At 38.7% G+C, this 20,204-nt stretch overlaps 2 protein-coding genes across 3 annotated transcripts; both read left to right on the forward strand.

Annotated features, from left to right (window-relative positions):
- The first annotated feature begins 216 nt into the window (after positions 1–216).
- On the forward strand, positions 217–13,698 carry LOC121991931 (vacuolar protein sorting-associated protein 8 homolog). 2 transcript variants are annotated; one of them, XM_042546015.1, is made up of 19 exons: positions 217–1,829; positions 3,149–3,460; positions 3,543–3,794; positions 3,905–4,022; positions 4,111–4,253; positions 4,341–4,974; positions 5,763–5,827; positions 5,922–6,023; positions 6,162–6,304; positions 7,364–7,419; positions 8,332–8,990; positions 9,093–9,280; positions 9,408–9,711; positions 10,874–11,155; positions 11,236–11,345; positions 12,153–12,465; positions 12,849–13,244; positions 13,324–13,564; positions 13,641–13,698. In XM_042546015.1, exons 1-19 carry the CDS (start codon positions 279–281, stop codon positions 13,664–13,666), a joined length of 5,895 nt encoding a protein of 1,964 aa, XP_042401949.1. In that variant the 5' UTR covers positions 217–278; the 3' UTR covers positions 13,667–13,698. The 2 variants fall into 2 exon arrangements, with proteins under 2 accessions (XP_042401949.1, XP_042401950.1); XM_042546016.1 differs by lacking the exons at positions 12,849–13,244; positions 13,324–13,564; positions 13,641–13,698 and having other exon boundaries at positions 12,143–12,398.
- A 3,112-nt stretch (positions 13,699–16,810) lies between these two features.
- On the forward strand, positions 16,811–18,756 carry LOC121991933 (protein EXORDIUM-like 3). Its single transcript, XM_042546017.1, has 2 exons — positions 16,811–17,118; positions 17,236–18,756. The coding sequence occupies exon 2, from the start codon at positions 17,446–17,448 to the stop codon at positions 18,523–18,525; it is 1,080 nt and encodes a 359-aa protein (XP_042401951.1). The 5' UTR covers positions 16,811–17,118; positions 17,236–17,445; the 3' UTR covers positions 18,526–18,756.
- The last annotated feature ends 1,448 nt before the right edge of the window (positions 18,757–20,204 follow it).

The raw sequence follows: 20,204 nt of genomic DNA on the forward strand, positions 1-20,204 counted from the left end.
TAATGGCGAGGAAGTATTTTAACTATAAAACGGAAAGTTTTGATGAAATCTCAGGCTATTTGAAAAACTTATTGAGCTCATTTTAAACATGTGAATAACTGGATTAACAAAATATATATTGACAGATTACATACTACTTAAATGGGCTTTGTGGCCCATATAGCAAGGGACGGAACTACTGTTTATAGCCCATTATAGTGAGCGTCGGTTGGACCATTTCTCATACTGTAACAGACTTTTTTGGTGGTGAAGGTAATGGAGATGTCGCCGCCACCTCGATGACCACGAAGGCTCCCTCATCGTCGTCGTCGACGCCTCGGCGAGGAGTTCCTCCCATGGAGCTCGATCTCGATTCCTTCCTCAGATCCCACGGCGGTGACCTCTTCTCCTCCTCCAGCGACGACGATGACGACGACCACGACGAAATCGACGCAGTTCATCGTCGGACCGTCGACGAGATTCTCAACGATTCCGATTCCTCCTCTTCTTCCTCCCTTTCCCCTCCTTCCCGGATCCCAATTCCCGCCCCCAAGACCCCAATTCCAACCCCTGATCCCAAGCCTAAGGAGGAAGCTGCTCTTGTTGAGGAAGCTTCGAGACGAACTCGAGATTCGATTTCCGAAGGCGCAGAGGAACCATCGACGTCGTTCGATTGGAGACGGCGATCTCGCGAGCTTTCTGCTTCCGTTTCCCTCTCTTCCTTAGGGCTGAGGAATGGTGCATCTTCCTCGTCTTCTTCATCTCGTCCGCTTCCCTCTTACTTTGGTGGTGTCAGGCTTAACCCTAAGCCTGGTGCTGCTCTTGCTGCTGCGGCCGCGGCCTCCCGCAGTGTCCCGACGCCTCATGCGATAGCTATTAAGAATAGGAGGGCAGGCATTGGCTCTGTCTGGAAAGATGCGGATGAAGGACTGGAGAGTGCTGGTTCGGAAGGACTGGATGGATCAGAGCATTCCGGAGGTACCTTTCTTAGTGAAAACTTGGAATCTGGGGTGGATGAAGAGGAAATTTTGCAGTCATCAGCTGAAGCAACTGAGGAAATCCATAGTGAGGTTGATATATTGGAACCATCTGGCCCAACACCTGCGCAATTGGAAACTAATGTAGTAGCAGAGGAACTAGGTGTTCATTTTGCTGCAGTAGAATCTTGCCAAACCCCTGGACAATTGGAAGCTAACGAAGATGTTCTCAATCTGTCGGAGACTAGCCAGGTACCGCCAGTTGCTGTGATTCCTGGTGAAGATTTTTCGATGTGGAATGATAATTTGCCACTGACAGACGGTGCTGCTGTCCCCCATGACATGGTTAACTCTAATAATCAAGTGGAACTGCAAGTTCCACCTACTGTTGGAGATAACGTCAATGGGGACAATGTTCCTAATGGAGGCGTAAGAGAGGAGAGAGAACAAGTTCATAGTGGGAGTGACATTGATAAATTAGTAGAGGAGCGATTGTCTCAGGCAGAGAACAGTAAGAGAGCTGAGAAGAAGGCTGAGAAAAAGCTCCGTGCCTCTATGAAGCCTCTTGAATGGGCCGAGGAGCTTGAAAAGCGGCATGCATCATCTGGTTTACACTGGGAGGAAGGGGCTGCTGCTCAGCCAATGAGACTACAGGGCATCCGAAGGGGACCACCTGCTGTTGGATACTTGCAAATAGATCTTGACAATGCAATCACTCGTTCTATTTCTTCACAACAATTCAAGCGTGACCATGGTTCCCCGCAAGTGGTTGCAGTTCACTTGAATTATATAGCTGTAGGCATGTCTAAAGGAACCATTATAGTTTTAGCTAGCAAATACTCTGCTCACTCTGCTGACAGTACAGATTCCAAGGTTGTCCCTTATCATTCATTTGATTGTATCACATCCGGTTTACATTTATGCTTTTGCATCATTTGCCTATATATTCATTCTTTAGTGGTACATGTTTGTAGCCAAGCATGTGTAGTATGATTCAACTTCTATTTCTGTTGGGAGTGTTTAAGTTGCCTAATAGAAATGAACAATTAGAAATTTAAACGTCCTTTTTTCTAATATGCGTTGAGCAGAAATTCCTAGTGGTGATGAGTTGTTACAGTGCTATATTCTTTCTTTGGTAAGCGAAGTATGGTCATGAAGTTGGTTTACTATAGGCTACATTTCACCTTCCTTTTGTGGTCTCCAAGATTTTAGTGTTCCAACAATCTGCTCTCCACAGGGTTTTAAGAATGCACTTCTTTCACTGCCTAGATGAAGGCTGTTTTTGGAGGCTTGAACTTGAATACTTAATGTGAGAATTTGTAGAAACCAACTTTGTGGTAGAAGCATCTTAAAATCAGTATTGTAGATATGCCACTGAAACAAGGAAATCCAGTCATTATTAACCCAATTAAGCTTCATCTCGGGTCATCTGCTCTCTCTAAAGACTATTTTTGGCTCACAACAAGCCTGAACTAATTCAACTGGGATTATTGGGTGGCTGATCCTGGCCATGCATGTATGTATGATTGACCAAAAAATGCCTTTTTGTTTCTCTTGGAAATTTTTTGGTTATGTTATTACAATTTTGTTGGTCATGATTGTTTGATGCAGTCATGGGAGTTCACTATCGTCCAAAATCTGACTTACTATTGTATGTATTAATTAGATTTTCTTTGCTTTCACTATTCTGTATAACACAGAAGAACATCTGCAAATTAGTTTAGGTGTTTGCCTAGATTGAAGGAAAAGTGGGGCACCAATGTAGTGCCCCAATGTGCTTCAGATGAGGCATCTCATAATTGGTGACAACTACTCAGGCTTAGGTTATGTTTGTATAACACCCCAATTCAGTACTACATGGTGAGTTGTTGGCTAATAGAGGGTCATTATAAGCATAGATCATCTAGCTGCTGTTAAATGAACTTGGCTTTAAATTTTGGGTCAGTCGTTGGATCTCATAAGTGAATGGATCAGTTCTTTCATCCAAGCAGGCTGTGATAGATTTTATATTTGTTCATTTGTCATGTTATGTTATGACCTAGTTCTTTGCTAATTATCTTGTTCTATAAAATTTCCAGTGCTTTACTTTGCTTGGATCAGTGCCTAGTATCAATGCCATACAGACCTAAGCACCTTAAAGTGCATGACAATGTGGAAAAACTTATTGGTTCTAAAGCATATTTGTCTTGCAGATGCTAACGTTTGGTTCTCATGCTGAGAAAACTCAGATATCTGTAACGTCAATGTGCTTTAATCAGCAAGGTGATTTACTATTAGCTGGATATGGTAATGGTCATTTAACAATTTGGGATGTACAGAAAGCAATAGCAGCAAAAGTTATCACTGGAGAGCATGCAGTGCCAGTTGTCCATACACTGTTTTTAGGACAAGATCCACAAGTCACTCGCCAGTTTAAAGCTGTTACTGGCGATTCTAGGGGGCTTGTTTTATTACATACAGCTTCTGTTGTTCCTCTGCTCAATCGTTTCTCTATCAAGACACAAGTAATTGAAAAAGTTCTTGATACTCATCTATTTTAGAATCTCTTATTATTTGTCCTCATCTCTTTTAAAATCCTTGCAACAGTGTCTACTTGATGGCCAAAAAACTGGAACAGTGCTGTGTGCTTCCCCCCTTCAATTGTATGATATGCATGGATTTGTATCTGCACCTTCTCAAATTCATTCATCAGCATCCTCCAATGGCCTTAGCAGCATGGTTGGAGGTGTTGTTGGAGGTGTAGTTGGAGGGGAGAGTGGATGGAAGCTCTTCAATGAAGGTTCTCCAGTGGTGGAAGAAGGTGTGGTCATATTTGTCACCCATCAAAATGCTTTGGTGGTACGGAACATTCATATAGATAGAGAAAAGACAGTATTATTCTTGCAGTTTATCTTAAATTAACTATAAATACTGATATTTTGTACACATTGTGTCATTGATCATTTCAGGTAAGACTAAGTCCGAATGTAGAGGTGTTCGATAAATTTCCTAGACCAGAGGGTGTTCGTGAAGGGTCCATGCCTTATGCTGCATGGAAATGGACATTGGCAGATGACTCATCACTAGGTCTGGCTCTAAAGTTTCCTGGACAACTTTGTACTTATATGCGCATGAAGGCTCATTGTTCTTATGAGAATAATGTTCCCATCTGCAGATTCTTCTGATAAAGTTTCATGGCTTGCAATTGCATGGGACCGAAATGTCCAAGTGGCCCAGTTGGTAAAATCAGAGATGAAAAAATACAGGGAGTGGAACCTTGATAGTGCTGCCATAGGCATTGCATGGTTAGATGATAAGGTACTTTTATATCTCCACCATCCATGATTGTTTTGGGTTCATTCATTGTGTGGCAAATAAAATTGTTTATTGGTTGTCTTTTTGTAGATGCTAGTGGTTGTTACACTTAGAGGACAACTTTGCTTGTTTACGAAAGATGGAAATGAGATTCATCGTACAAGTTTTATTGTAAGCGGATTGGGAATTGATGATGTAATAACTTATAACACATTTTTTTCTAACACCTTTGGAAATCCAGAGAAGGGTTTTCACAATTCTATAGCAGTAAGAGGAGCTACAGTATACATATTAGGGCCAATGCATCTTATAGTTTCACGTCTACTTCCTTGGAGAGAGAGGATTCAAGTACTGCAGAGAGCAGGTGATTGGATGGGTGCACTTGATATGTCAATGAGGCTTTATGATGGCCATGCCCAGGGTGTAATTGATCTTCCAAGAACAGTTGTTGCTATAAGGGAGGTTATAATGCCATTTCTTGTGGAGTTAATTTTATCATACGTGGATGAAGTTTTCTCATATATTTCAGTTGCATTTTGCAACCAAATTGAAAAAGCCGGTCTAGTGGAAGATATAAAGTCATCAGACAGTACCCTTCAGAAAGAGATAGAGGATCAGTATGCTCGTGTTGGTGGTGTAGCTGTGGAGTTTTGCATACACATAAGTAGGATTGACATCTTATTCGATAGTATCTTCACTAAATTTGTTGCTGTTCAGCATGGAGGTAATGCTTATACTACTTAAAGTAATGTAGGATTCATATTCTTTTCTGTTAGAATTCAGCTTCTTATGGGTCTTTATTTATTTATTTATTTTCCTGATGTACTTCATTTATAGAGTGGAATATTGGGTTAGAGCTCTCTGTTTTTTAAAAAACTAATAAATGCATTTAATTCTCACAGAAATCATTAAGATCAATGTTTCATAGGATCACTAGTAAGGGTGCAAAATACTTGAGCCCAAGTTGATGATCTTTCACTTATCTAAACCTTTTAAACCTCCGTTATTTGTTCGCAATTTCTAAACTGGACTGACTTGGAGATATCACATAACTAGAGTGGAATATTAATTACCCTATCTACTAGCTATGCCAATTCATTGTCATCATCAACATGGTTTACTCAAAATTAAAAAAAAACCAACAACAAAAGATTAGTTTCTTTATCGTCTAGAGATGCCAACTCATTATCATCATCAACATGTGGTAGTCCCAGCTATTTGGGAACACATGAATCTTATTGAGCTTATGCTTGACAATATTTAGCAATTTGTATCAGTTGAGTAATTCTTTATTACATTGAGTAGTGTTTTCTTTAGTCTATCTATCTTTTATATTTTTCACTCTAATAAATTCAACTTTTCTAAATAGAGTTTCCAATTTAGTCTATCGTGCTCTATCATTCAATTATATACCCTTTAGATAAAATCAACAGGTTTTCAAATACAAAATTTTGATAAATACTAATGTCTCAAGCTTGTTCTTGTTATGCACATATACTAATGTTATGACAGGCACATTTTTGGAGATCTTGGAGCCATACATTCTGAAAGACATGCTTGGATCTTTACCACCAGAGGTGATTCTTGCATTTCCCACCAATATAGGATTGATTACATCCATTCATAGTTGTTGACCATTAAATTCTTTTTTTTCCTTAAACAAACTTACAGATCATGCAAGCCCTAGTAGAGCACTATAGTAGCAGAGGATGGTTGCAACGTGTTGAACAATGCGTCCTTCACATGAATATTTCTTCTCTGGACTTTAATCAAGTAATCTAATTTGATTAGTTTGGAAAACTTCTATTTGGTTTTTTTCTCTAAGATTTACTAGTTTGCACTGAGGCATATTCTGTATATTCTTTATTTTGATTTGAGATTTGAGGCTATTCCAATATTTTCATCATGCAGGTTGTAAGATTATGTCGTGAACATGGTCTTTATGGTGCACTGATATATCTTTTCAATCGAGGTTTAGATGACTACAGGACACCATTAGAGGAACTTATATGTGTTGTAAAAGATAGTTCAAGAACAGACGCTGCTTCTATTGGGTATGCCCTACTTTTGCTTGGTCAATATATCTGAAATTCCGCGGCCTTCATGCATTTGGTTTCTCTACCATGTTTCTTTGAAGTTTGTAACACAGTATGAGGAACATGATTGAGATTTGAGTATCGTTTTATGTTGTTTGGAGGAACCTTTTTAGGCTTGGGATCCTGCAAATAAATTTGTTTTCTATTTCACATAAATAAAAAATCAGTAGAAAACTATTTTAAAAAGAAAACATAAGGAGTAACAAAAATACTTGCTTTCCACGATTTTCTAAGCTACCTTATTATGTGGTGATAGAGAAGCCTACGTTCAGTTTGTCATCCTCAAATAAATTGCATCATTATCACCATTAGTTGTGGCCAATTACACAGAATATGTACGGTTAATGAGATCATAACTGTATGTATACAAACACCCACTCCCTACTTCCATTATGGGTGGCGGGCTTCATCCATGTTTTGAAATAACATATAATACACATCTAATAGCTTTGAGGATATCTTGTGGGATTTTGGATTTTTTATATTGTTTTCTTTTACTGTTCTGTTTTGATGCCCAAATAGGTATGTATTCTTTAATTTATTCAATTTTTCTTAATCCTTCAAAAATTTGAATTTTCAAATATAAAAATCAAGAATAGTTGAGTTCTCCGCACTTGATCAATAAAATTTATTTACCTTCAGTGATAAAATATTAAAGTTTTGTTAAATTCATCAAATTATTAATTTACTCATTATTTATGTTGGATTCTTTGCTTTAGTTGCTGAAATGAATAAATCAAGCGACATTCTCTTGCTTGTATTATGGTCTATGATTAAGATGTTTGGCTTGCTGATACATGACATTATAACAATTATAAATTACAGTTTTGGTGCATACATCCATGTGTATTAGTCATTTTTACACGAGAAAACCTGAAGGTACATCAATTTATTTATTATTATTGATTTGTCAATATTAAAGTGTCATATACTTGTTTTCTATTAACAACTCTATTCTATAAACTAGTTCTTTATTTTTACATGGTAATTAATAGCCTATACTATCCATTTAAGCAGGTACCGGATGCTTGTTTATCTAAAGTATTGTTTTCAGGGTTTAGCATTCCCCCCTGGTATGCTTTTACTCATTCTTCGATATGATTGTAGGACAAAACTAACATATTGCATATTGTTGAACTTTTATTTATTTACTTGTTTGTGTAAATTTTATTTGATTTTCAATATGAGCTACATATCCATGCACATATATACCACCACATACTGGTTTGGTTTATCAGAACCATGACTAGAACCTGCATATTGAGAACAGTTTTAGAACCTTTGGGGGAAAAGCAAATAGAAGCCTTGATCTTTAGGACTATATCTGTGCCCTGAAGCAATCTGTGAACTGTGTGAACCTAGCTGCTCACACTTTGAATGTTCATTGTGAGTAAAATCAGTAAAAAAAGCCAGATTCACTTATCATTTCATAAACTAGACTAACAATTGCCTGAAAGTCTTCTCGAGGTGGAATAATTTATAGTGTACTTTTTCTTGTTGAGGTTCCATTTTTTTGTCATGTCTGAAAGATAAATGAGGTCAAAGGTTTTACCATATGAATAATTATAGAGTCCGCTTGATCTAGTATTTACCTGTTTCATTTCTCCAATCCAAGTTCTACAATTTTCAACTTTTTATCTTATCTGATCTCAGTCAAATCATCCATTTTTCAAAAGATCAATTAAAATTTAATATTTTCAGCTTGACTTGCTAGCACTAAATTCCATTAAATAGTTGAATCTCCATGCCTATCTCTTCCATTAGTCTGTTACATCACTTCTTTCTTGAACAAACATGATACACCAATATCATTCTTTTGTGATTTTGTATTGCTATATAAATATGTTATCTAATTATCTAATGTGTAATCTTTTTGGACTTGTTCTTTCCATAATTTTCCTGCTTCCTTTTCTATTTCTAGTAAACACAGTTTTGTAATGTTCAATAATGTCATTCGTCATTAATAAATAGAAATTTGGTTGTAGGTCATGGTACAATATCATCTCAACGTTTGCAATCAGTGAGAGAAGAATTATTAAGTTTTTTGTTGGAGGACTCAAAATCATTAACCTCTCCAGTCTTCAAAAGCTTCAAGGCATCCTGTGGAATTTGCCCAAATCTATGTTATCTCCTTTGGTTGGCTACTGAAGCAACCCTTAAAGTCATACGATGTGCTTTTTTAGAAGAGGGGTGCACTCAGATAGTTGATTCTATGCATTATAAAGTTGAGAGTAATGCTGAAGACGGAAAGGAAGAGGATTTTCATCGCATAAAAGTTCAAAATGCAATGGTACAGAGTATTGCAAACACACTAATAGATATTCTTGATTTGAAGTCAGTGGTGATAAAATCATTTGTAATAGAGGACAGTGCTGAAGTTTGGCCTTCAAAGGAGGATTTGGGTCAAATACTTGAGTTCATCGCATTTCTTGTTTCCTATAAGCAAGCTACTATTTCAGAAAAGGTGCTAAAACATATTCTTAGACATTTGACATCACAGGATAAGACATCAGATGATCCCAATATGAAGTATGAAGTTTCTCGACCAGAGAAACAGGTGCTCACTTTGCTTAAAGTTGCCCCTCAGGTGGACTGGAATTCTGATGATGTCATGCATCTATGCATAGATGCCCATTTTTATCAGGTGATCTGTATGTTGACATTCATATGTTAAAATATTTTTTTCTTTTATCACCACCAAATTGTTGGTTGGTTCTGTTAATGAGATTTGGTTTTAATTTAATAGGCTTGTGGCTTAATACATGAGATCAGAGGTCAATTTGTTGATGCTTTAGATAGTTACATGAAGGATCAAGATGAGCCAATCCATGCTTTTGCTTTCATTAACAAGATTATGTTACAGCTGAAAAATAATAATGTTTCTTTTAAGATGGCTGTAATTTCTCGAATTCCAGAACTTATCAAGCTAAGCAGGTAAATTTTTGGGTGATACCAACGTTGGTTATTCCTTTAAATAACAATATACAGCAAGCTGCACGTTTTCCTTTTGTGATGCATATTTACATGTTTATGTTCCAAACATGTTTTCTTAATGTGACAGAGAATGCGCGTTCTTCTTGGTCATTGATCAATTTAGTAGTGAAACTCAGGATATCTTATCAGAATTGCGTTCTCATCCACAAAGCTTGTTCCTCTTCTTAAAAACAACCCTTGAAATCCATTTGTCAGGAAACCTTAAATTTCCTGTGCTTGAAACACTTTGTCTCTCAAACCCACCATTTGGTGAGATCAGGGAGACACCAAATAATCTTGAAGAATATGCTGAACGACTAGCAAGTTTCCCAAAGCTTTTGCATCAGAACACAATTCAAGTAAATGATGAACTGACAGAACTGTTTTTATCGGTAAGACTTAAATTATTGCAGCAAGCATGAAAAAGCAGCTATATCCCATGTCATTTTATTTATATCTGTTTTACAAATATGATGTATATTTCTAGGTATTAATGATGAGGTTATAATTATTCGTTTGTCAGTCTAACACTATCATTATGCCCCCCTTGAATTTTCAGTATTGCCTGCTTGATATTGTTTGTAGTGCAAATTAGTGGAATGATTAGTTCGCTACCTAGGTTGGCACATGTTTCTTCTATTTTCTATAAACGACAGGCATTTCTGTACGCATGGCACAATGCTCTGAATTTGTGTATTTTAGTCCATTAAGGCTCCATTGTACCCTGAAACGTTGCTTGAAACGTCATATCCATTGAATCAAGAGTAGCAGTCTAGTAAACTGGTGAGATGTTAGAACAATACAGGTCCTATTATCAAATGAGAAGATTGGAGTGTCATATAAGTTATTTTGTAGGATCTGACTTGATGGGATTTTCATCCATGGATTTGTAAGTCATATCTCGATGAGCTTCTTGAAAGCCTATATCTCTTTGTGACCTATATTGTTCTCCAACTGTATTAATGGAGTAGTTCTTGGCCTTAATGTGGTTAAAATGACTCATGTTAGATAACCTTTCTCAACCAATTACAACCGCATGGTCCATGTCCTAACTTATTGTGATCGGTTACATGGCTCTTATGCACCATAGGTTTCTGAGCTACTTAAAATTATGTAATACAATGATGGGAGTTTCATTGAGGTTCAACAAAATTGATATTGGTCTACATCCGAAGTAATTCCTAATTTTGACTAAATCTGATTTTGTGGTTTATTATTAAATATTAATGTTCCAAATGTCCTTGAAATCCTTCATATCTCCATCCTTCCTTTTATTTTTCTTTCCTCTCTTGTGGATATGACAATTTGTTGTAAGACAATTCACATCTCACAAAGGCACATCATATTTCATCGTGCAAATTCTCAAAGTACTCAATATTGGAGTGTTCTCAAAGATAATAGATGTTCTGGCAATTATATCTCTAATCTCATTTTTTGTTCATTGTAATGTCAATTGATAAAGCACATATCTTAATTTCTTTATATATTTTCGCTAATGATCTAATCTTCTTTTATTGGTACAATTATATCACACTGTTTTATCTTCCCCTGTAGCTTTTATGCCAGTTTGAGCGCAACTCAGTCTTGAAATTTCTAGAAACCTTCGACAATTATAGACTTGAGCAGTGTCTCCATATTTGTCAAGAATATGGTGTCACTGACGCTGCTGCATTTTTACTAGAAAGGGTTGGTGATGTTGGTAGTGCTCTAATGCTTATGTTGACTGGGCTTAATGAAAAGATCGATTTGCTTGTTGATGCTGTGGAAAAGAAAATTTATGAGGTGGCATCAAGTGATTCTTTATGGCAGTTTGAAGATATTATGAACCTAAATGAGGTTATGAACCTGAACTTTTGCTATAGGAACCTTGAGGATCTGTATAATATGTGAAATTTTGCTTTTGTTACTTTGTTCAGGTTATCTCTGTGAGTGATGTGTTGCATGCTTCCATTAGCCTATGCCAAAGAAATACTCGGCGTTTAGACACTACAGAATCTGAGTCGCTTTGGTTTCGGTTGCTTGACTTGTAAGATACAATTAACATTTCATTGTCAATTAACACATCTGTTATCTTTCCAAGCAGGATGTATATCTTGACATCCAGAAAATTTTCCAAGTTTTTTATATTTTTACCATAACTTCACTGTAATTTTTATTTTCTTCATGATATTTTCTTGTTAGGTCTCTTGTTCTGCTGAATTAGACAGATGATCATTTGAGACTTTAGTCATACCACAGTTTATGATAATAATTAAAAGACCAGCACCGGTTTCATTGTGTTTCTCTGCCTCTTTTGAAGTTTTATTAAGTGTCTTATTTAAGCTTGCAAGTGTTCAAAGATTTTAAATTATGGTAGAAGCATAATTTGAATAAGCACAATATTTGGAAGGCCTTCAACCCACTAGCAGGTAGTAGAGATTAGCAATCTAAAATCAGGATACTTGAACCAGTATATGGAAAAAATTAAAACTATTATCTCAATAACTAATAAGGATCAATTGTAATTTAGGAGAAGTCACTTCTCTTGAAAGGATTCAAGGATGTATTGTGGGATAAGGATATGAAATATTATGGCTCTGCAATATTGAACTGATTTAATGTTATTCATTTTAACACAGGCAGCATGTTTTTAGCTTTCTAACACTATCTGCAAGCATTCTATTTGCACCCTTAAGCTCTATAGGAGTTTAAAGTTTCTGTAAACAAGACATTTATCTGGCATACAAGACTCACAAGCTGCATACTATGAGCTTACTAATAAACTCAATCACTCTGTAATCTCTTGAATTAATACTTAAAGTTGAACTATTACCTGACATACAGTTTCCTCCAGCTATTCTCAGCCAATGAAGTGGCTCTGTGCCATCAAACCAGCTTCTTTGAATCAAAAACATGGCAATCCAGATCACATGAATGTCTTGGAGCCCATGCCTAAATGGAAGATTTCACATAAAACTTCTGCTACTATTTTGAGAAAGCTGTTCTCACAATTTGTCGGGGAGTTAATTGAAGGGATGGCTGGATATATGCCCCTTCCAGTTATAATGGCCAAACTTCTTTCTGACAATGGCAATCAAGAATTTGGTGATTTTAAGTTGACTATCTTGCAAATGCTTGGAACTTACGGTTACGAGAGAAAAATTCTGGTATGTCGGTCTTGGGAACTTAAATATTCCACTTATGCTGTATCCTATATGTTTTCTGACAGTTTCGGAACACGGTACTGCATCCATTGTTGCCAACACCACCTTTAATTAGGGAACATAAATTTTCCTTTCATTTTATTTAAGAATTAAACATAAGGTATTAATCAGCATTCTTTTGCTATATCAGACTGATGATTTGCATCCCCATGTTATAGTATGCTTCCATGCGACATGTGTCATCCAACCATTTCATTATTGCTTATGCGTATTATGTATTCACTGTAAAGATTTGACTGGGTAGAGTCTTGAGTAATTTGTTTTGTTTCATTTTTTCTCATGAAGACAAATTCTTGATGTACGTCTTCTGCTTTTGACTTTTCCAGGGAACAGCTAAATCATTAATTGAGGATGATACCTTTTATAGCTTAAGCTTGCTGAAAAAAGGTGTCTCTCATGCTTATGCCCCTCAAGATTTCATTTGCTGCATTTGCAGATGCACATTTACCAAAGGTTCAACTTCTGGAATTAGAGTTTTTAGCTGTGGTCATACAACTCATCTGCAATGTGAATTCGAGGAAAGCAAAAAAAGTGAGTCAGTTAGATGCCCAATTTGCCTACCAAAAAAAAATCCCCGTCCACGAAACAAATCATTTTTCCTGGAGAATGGCCTAGTAAAAGGCTCTACTAGCTCCCAACCATCAGAGTCCATCTTTAGTGTTCAACATGTTCATGAATCAGAAGTTATGGAGAAACCTTTTGGCCTTCAGCAAATCTCTCGGGTACTTGGATTTATTGATGAAATTAGTTAATGCTCAGTTTCATAACTTTAAGAGATGAACCTGTTGAACTCTTTTGCAGTTTGAAATTCTGAATAATCTCCAGAAGAATGGTAAATTCCTTAGGACAGAAACTCTGCCTCAGCTAAAGCTCTCGCCTCCAGCTATCTACCATGAGAAGATCCAGCAAAGATCCATTTCTGTGGTGGGAGAACCAAGTGATTCCGCACAAAAAATTGACAAGCCAAGCAAACTATGGCAGCTTAAGGACCTAAAATCAAGGGGATCACTGAACATGTTCCCCTTGAGGTCCAACATATTTGGTTAGTCTCTTGGCTGTATCTAACTAATTTGATAGCAGTAAGAGTGTAGTTTAGTGTCCCTTTGATACCTGAGCAGGTCCTGAGAAGAACAAAGTGCGATAATGGACAATGTTCTTGTGGTATTGGTGATGCAAGTAAGGATAATTCCTCCCTTTTCATTATCACTGCATATTTATTCATTGTGGTTTTGGCTTAAAGCTCTTTGTACAGAAAAGAGGTTCTAGCAATTGAAGATATATTCCATTGATGCACCTCAAGGATTGTGTCAAAAAATTCGATTACATCTTTATTTCTATTATTATTTTAGAGGTCCTACAAATGCTACATTCTATTATTTGTCCCAAAATTTCCATAATTTATAAGCTGGTACACTGGCATTTGCAGATCTTCCTCTCTTTTCCCTTCATTCATTAAGCATGGCTCTACATAATTTCTACTTGATTATTTCATTCTTTGCCTAATTGTTTGATCAAATGCTTTCCTCAGGTGCATTTTTTTGCCTCTTGAATCTCAAAACCCTCAAGGCCCTGCAGAGTGCTATGCAAGCCTGCAAAAGGTGACATTGCCACTAGGGTATGCCCAGCCAATTGTTGATATATACAGTGATGACCGTGGTATACAACTGCACACAGTGGTACTTGATGAAGGTAAGACACACATCTCATCTCCCATCAAGTATTTATAGCCACTGGAAGTCTTTTATTTCCTGAGATATCTGCTCCCGCCATTACCACTACGGACAACTTTGTACCAAAATTTCGGTTTTGTAATTAATTGAATGAGCATTTGCTAAATCGCCAGCCTAGTTATTCCTAGAAAAAAAATGGAATTTCTTAAGAGAAATTCCTCTGGAATCAAACTCCCTTAAAAGTATAGATGAACCAATCGTGATACCTAGTTCGAAGGAGTGTTTTTAGAATGAAATTGCCTAAAAGACACTTGTTTTCAATTTTTAGAAGTTGTCCTTTTTTCCCTTTTAGATATCTAAAATATCTTTAATGTTATGAATTAGTCTTGTTTCTCTAGTTTTTTAAGTGTTTTAATGTTATTGTTTTTGGACAAATAAGAATATTATTAAATGCTTGAGAGTCAGATCTATTTGGAAAAAATGATAATATATTGATTTGTAAGATCTATTTGGGGAAAAAAATAAAAAATTGATTTGGCCAAATTGCTTTGATGATCTTCCTGTGCTTAGAGTGTGAAAATAAGAGTTATTTATGAGACTTGATTTAAAATGTGATTTAAATCACAGTTTGAGATGTTTTGAGCCAGTTGTTTGACTGAATTATTCTGATGGTTATAAGTACATTAATGTGTTTTTAGGATGATACTGATTCTAATCTTGGTTATACTTTTGCGTTTTAATGCATTTAAGTAGATTCAGATATTCAACTAAATCACCTAGATGACCTGCAATGATTTGAAAAAAATGGACTACTGGTATAATTTGGATATCTAAAATACGTGAGAGATGTACTCTGAAAAATGGACGGATTTCAAATCCTTCTGTGGAATTGAGCATAAGAAACTTTCCTTCCTCTTCCCAAATCAGATGGTCACGAGTTCACGCCTGGCAGTTGGCTGTGAGCTCGTTGGGCTGTGGCCTCGCCATGATTGCGTGGTCACGCAGCTGTGAATTGGAATGACCAAGCTGGTGGCCATGCCGTGGTTGCTGCAGTGACATGGCCGTGCAGTTGGTCGCAAGCTCCTCGAGCTGATGGCCACGCTGTGGTCGCGCAAGCTCAATGCGGTCAAACTTATGGTCATGCCACTGCAGCTGAGCTTGGCCAGGCTACCATGAGCTCAAAGTGGATGAGCTCTCACGGCTGCTATGAGATCACGGCCGTACTGAGGCATAAGATAACTGAGGTTCTCAGTCAACTTTTTTTTTTATCTTTGTTCTCTCTTCTCTGTTCCTTTTTCACTCAATCCTTTCCTTTTTCACGACTTTCTGTTTTTTCTGTTTTTTTTGGTGTAAACACAGCTTAAAGAGCATTCCTTGAATTGTTGCATTTCCCTCCAATTATTTTTTATTGTACATAATTGATACATTGGGCGCATACACATGAAGGGGTGCCCACATGGCAGGCGCCCAATATGAGCGATTGAGTGCATGCGGGGCGACCAGTAGGGTTGTAACTCAACCGACTTGACTTAGGGTGTTCAAATTTATTTGATAAGATAATCAAGTCGAGCTTAAAATGAATCTAGTTTTTAAAATGATTATTTAAGTTTGGGTTGATTTATTTTTTATGAGCGTAAGCTTATTTGAATATTGACTTAAACTTGGTTCATTTAGATGTTATCAAATTCTCAATTCAAGCTTGATTTGAGCTTAGCTTGAACTTAGTTTGTTTAGTGTTCAATTCAAGTTTGTTTGATTATTTTAAATTTTTAATTGTTTGATTGGTTATTAAATTTGATAATTTAAATTTATTTGTTTATTTAGTATATTGAAAATAATTTTATTAATAAATATATATATGAATATTGTTCACGAATATTAATGAACTAAACATATATTTAAGTTTATTTATTTAGTTATATATAAAACCTAATCTTTAGAAGTTAAAAAAAAGCACTAGGGGTGTAACAAATTTACCTTTTCTTTTAGAAGTTAAAAAAAATAAACAAAAAAAAATCGATTCCCTACTGTGAGCGTTGCCCATGTTGTGCTCCCAAAATAACAATATATAAGCTTTTTTATCCTATGTAACATGTGCAGATCATTCTTATTTTTATTTAAAAAAAATGTATAAAGGTGTGTGAGGTATATATATATATATATATATATATATATATATATATATAGAGAGAGAGAGTATGTTGATATTCTGTATATTCTTAACCTGCACTCTTCTGCACATCCTCATAGTCATAGGTTTAGGTGCCTGGATGTATGTCACCCGAGTGCCCGACGAGCATCCGGACTTGTGAGATCGTTCAAGAGGGAGTGTGTGTAGAGTAAAAAAATTATATATAAAAGTTATTACCCTACACACTCTGTGGACAACTTTCATTGGGTCGGACGTTTGGAAGGGGTCCGGATACTTGGACTCATTGAGAGTCACATATAATCCTCAAAAAGGTTGGGAATATATCACCTCCGACCGTCCCCGACTTCGCTGTGGCCGGAGGACGTGGTTCTACGCCACGCTGGCGAAGCCGTGTCTTCGCCACCCACTGCTGCACAACTCCCCGACCAAATCCAAACCTACGAAAACTACCCCCACCAACTCACCACCCGCTAAACGCAAGTCCTCTCCTCGAATCCATCGCCACTAGCCCTCCCTCTCTCGTGATCATTCTCATTCCATTTCCCGCCTCACTCCTCTCTCCCCGCTCCTTCGTCGTAATCATCGCCGTCCCTAACGCTCGCAGCGCAATTATTATCCTTATTCCAGGAATTCGCGGGGCCCCACCCTCGTCCCGTCCCTGTCCCCCCTCGCTTCGCCTGTTGGGGGCGCCCAGTACGGCCGACCAACGATCTTGGGCTGAGCTTAGCGGCGGCCGAACCCCGTCAGAGAGAGAAAATTTGCAATTTTGTCTCCGTAAAGTGTTGGATGAATTTCTCCAAAATTACCTCACAGAAAGCCATCGAATTAGTCTCGGAATTCTTCCATCAAACTTGTTATTTGGAGTTGATGGTGATTAGTTCGTTCGTGCAGGAGTGGGGCTGGTGAGGGGCCAACTCTGACAGGGATACACTGAGCACACCAGCTGTCCTCCATTACTTACCTTCCCACAAAGCTATCTTCAATGGCGCCCCTGCTGTTAACTGTGACTGCCTCCTCCTTCGCGTTCATGGCTGCTCCTTATAATTAGCCAGCAAGAGTAGTAGAGCAACAACGAAGATCGACGGCTTCGTCTTTTCTACAATGTCGCGCTGTGGAAGATTTCATGAATGCTTAGCTCTCGGCCTCCTAGCTGTCGCCGTGGCGAGCGGCGGAGTGGTCGCATGGCGTCCCTGGCCGCACCATTTCGCTGAGGATGGAAGCTTTGGGGGAAACAATGCCGCCTTGGTCGCCGGAGGCGAAGCGGCGGCTTTGGGGGAGTCGAAGAAGTACGAGGGATCGTCGGAGTTCGTGAAGCTACGGTACCACATGGGGCCGGTGCTCACCGCCAATATCACCGTCCACCCCATTTGGTACGGCAGTTGGTCGCCGTCGCAGAAGCACATCCTCCGCTGCTTCCTCCGTTCCATCTCCGCCCCCTCCGCCCCGCGCCCCTCTGTCGCCGCCTGGTGGCGCACCGTCCGCCTTTACACCGACCAGACCGGCGCCAACATCTCCGCCACTGTTGTCCTGGGCGCTGAGCGCTCCGACCGCCGGTACTCCCACGGCCGCAAGCTCTCCCGCCTGGCGATCCAGAACGTGATCCGCGACGCGGTGGCGGCGCCTCGCCGCCCGCTCCCAGTTAACCCCCGCGGCGGGCTCTACCTCGTCCTCACCTCCGCCGACGTCGCCGTGCAGGACTTCTGCCTCACGGCCTGCGGTTTCCACTACTTCACCTTCCCGGCCATCGTCGGCTACACGCTCCCCTACGCCTGGGCCGGTAACTCCGCGGTCCAGTGCCCCGGGTTCTGCGCCTACCCTTTCGCCGTCCCGCCCTTCGCCGTCGGCCTCCGCGCCGCGGAGCGGCCGCCCAACGGCGACGTCGGGGTCGACGGCATGGTCAGCGTGGTGGCGCACGAGCTGGCGGAGATGGCCTCCAACCCGCTGGTGAACGCGTGGTACGCCGGCGAGGACCCCAGCTTCCCCACCGAGATCGCCGACCTCTGCGAGGGCATCTACGGCACCGGCGGCGGCGGGGCCTACACGGGGCAGATGCTCATCGACGGCCGCAGCGGCGCCGCCTACAACGTGAACGGCGTCGGCGGCAGCAAATTCCTGGTCCAGTGGATTTGGAACCCATACTTGAGCTACTGCAGCGGACCCAACGCACTCGATCACCAGTAGCGACCTCCATTTTTGCTTCAAAAATCACTTTTTTAGATCGTTCTCCTCTTTTTTTTTTCTTGTTGGAATCCTGTTCTTGTCTGTGTACTCACTACTGAGTGTATGATGATCTATTTAGCTAAATAAGGAGAAAGACGAGGACATGGCCGGAGAAGTTGCTGCTGCTATGGAAGATGACGACGAGTATGTTCGCAAATTATTGCTTGTACAAATTGGATTCTCTTTTACTTATCTCCGCGTCGGTCTCTGAATTCTTTGCTTGATCATCGTTGCCCTAATTTGAAGCTTTTGCTGTGAGGCATGGGAAGCAGAAGGCGGCGGCCATAGCTTTTCTTTTTTGCAGATTGGAACCAGTTGGGTGCAGCAAGAGGTCGAATTTGAAATTTGAGTAAATTTCGTGGACTTTCATTATTTTCCCAAAAAAACTCCCTAGAGGAGTGAATCTCAAAAAACCCTTGGAAAATAAGAGCTCCATGGCTTTGGATGACACCAGTGCTTTGGTACCATAATGTCCAACATAGATATTGACACATTGTGGTCTTGTGACCCATTTGAAAATTGAGTCACTAGAGTGATGCCAAAATTAAAATAAATTAAAGCCAATAACCCTCTCCTCTCAATGTGTGCCCAATTGTCCCAGGATCCATTCACAATGCTTTGTTGATGGGAAAAAGCTTAACAAGGCTTTGAGTTGTCTTTCCACAGAATTTGAGTGGGGAGAGAATGAAATCTTACCTCAGTTGGCATCACATTGCTAGTGGAAATATAGTCACAGGTTTCAATGGATTGTGCTCCAACTTAAGATAAGCCTAAGCAAGAGCATGAGCATAAATATTAAAAACAAGGACATTTTAGTTATATATATATTTAAAATAATTCTTCAATTAATATAAAAGAAAGAAAGAAAGAAAGAAAGGTAGGAAAATATAATAAAAACAAAGGTTCTTGTTGTGTGGTACATGCTTGCATAACTTCTTGTCGGACTAAGTATGATATGGTGGGAAATTTTTATGGGATCATATCGGTTCACTCTTAGGATTAAAGAGAATAAATTGGATACTTGATGTCAACTATAGAAAAAAGTATGATATGTTGGTTTCATAGCTCCCTTTCGATATGAATCCACAAGCCAACTAGATCGACATCTCAACAAGTAGTGGGTCAATCGGTGATCCGAGTCTATTCAACAAAGCTATTAAGATTCTACAAGCATTTGCACAATCTAAAACTACAAAATCACAATAGCATGTGTACTCAATCTAGTTAACAACACTATTCAATAAAGAAAGATCATCTTGGTTCCTCAACTAGAGAATTTGCTCTTTTTGAGCATATACTTGATCTAGTTAATGAAATTATTTGATGGTGGAAGAAAATTCTCTTGGTCCAATTGCTAATCAAATAATGAATTTGCCCCTTTCATCTTCTAAGTCCTACTATTCTCCTCTTTGCATATGTAGACTTATTTAAATATGAAAATAATAGCCCTTTTCGTCTTTGTAGTCATCATGGGTGTACAAAGCAGTTAAATGGACAAAACTTATACCAAAAGAAATAAGGGATCAAAACGTTTAAGCAGAGTTGCCCATTAAAGTAGATGTAATATTCATAAATGGATCTTATAATAAAATAAAATAAAATTCTATATCATAATAAATAAAAAGTTACCATGACAGTGT

This window comes from Zingiber officinale, chromosome 6B, assembly GCF_018446385.1.
Source record: "Zingiber officinale cultivar Zhangliang chromosome 6B, Zo_v1.1, whole genome shotgun sequence".
Classification (NCBI taxonomy): domain Eukaryota; kingdom Viridiplantae; phylum Streptophyta; class Magnoliopsida; order Zingiberales; family Zingiberaceae; genus Zingiber; species Zingiber officinale.

What these genes read in the sequence shown, in the direction of transcription:
- LOC121991931 (XM_042546015.1), top strand. Translation starts at nt 279, where the DNA reads ATGACCACGAAGGCTCCCTCATCGTCGTCGTCGACGCCTCGGCGAGGA. An exon ending in GTTACGAGAGAAAAATTCTG is followed by an intron (nt 12,466 to 12,848) that starts GTATGTCGGTCT and finishes TGACTTTTCCAG; the next exon opens with GGAACAGCTAAATCATTAAT. An exon ending in GCCTTCAGCAAATCTCTCGG is followed by an intron (nt 13,245 to 13,323) that starts GTACTTGGATTT and finishes ACTCTTTTGCAG; the next exon opens with TTTGAAATTCTGAATAATCT.
- LOC121991933 (XM_042546017.1), top strand. Translation starts at nt 17,446, where the DNA reads ATGTCGCGCTGTGGAAGATTTCATGAATGCTTAGCTCTCGGCCTCCTA.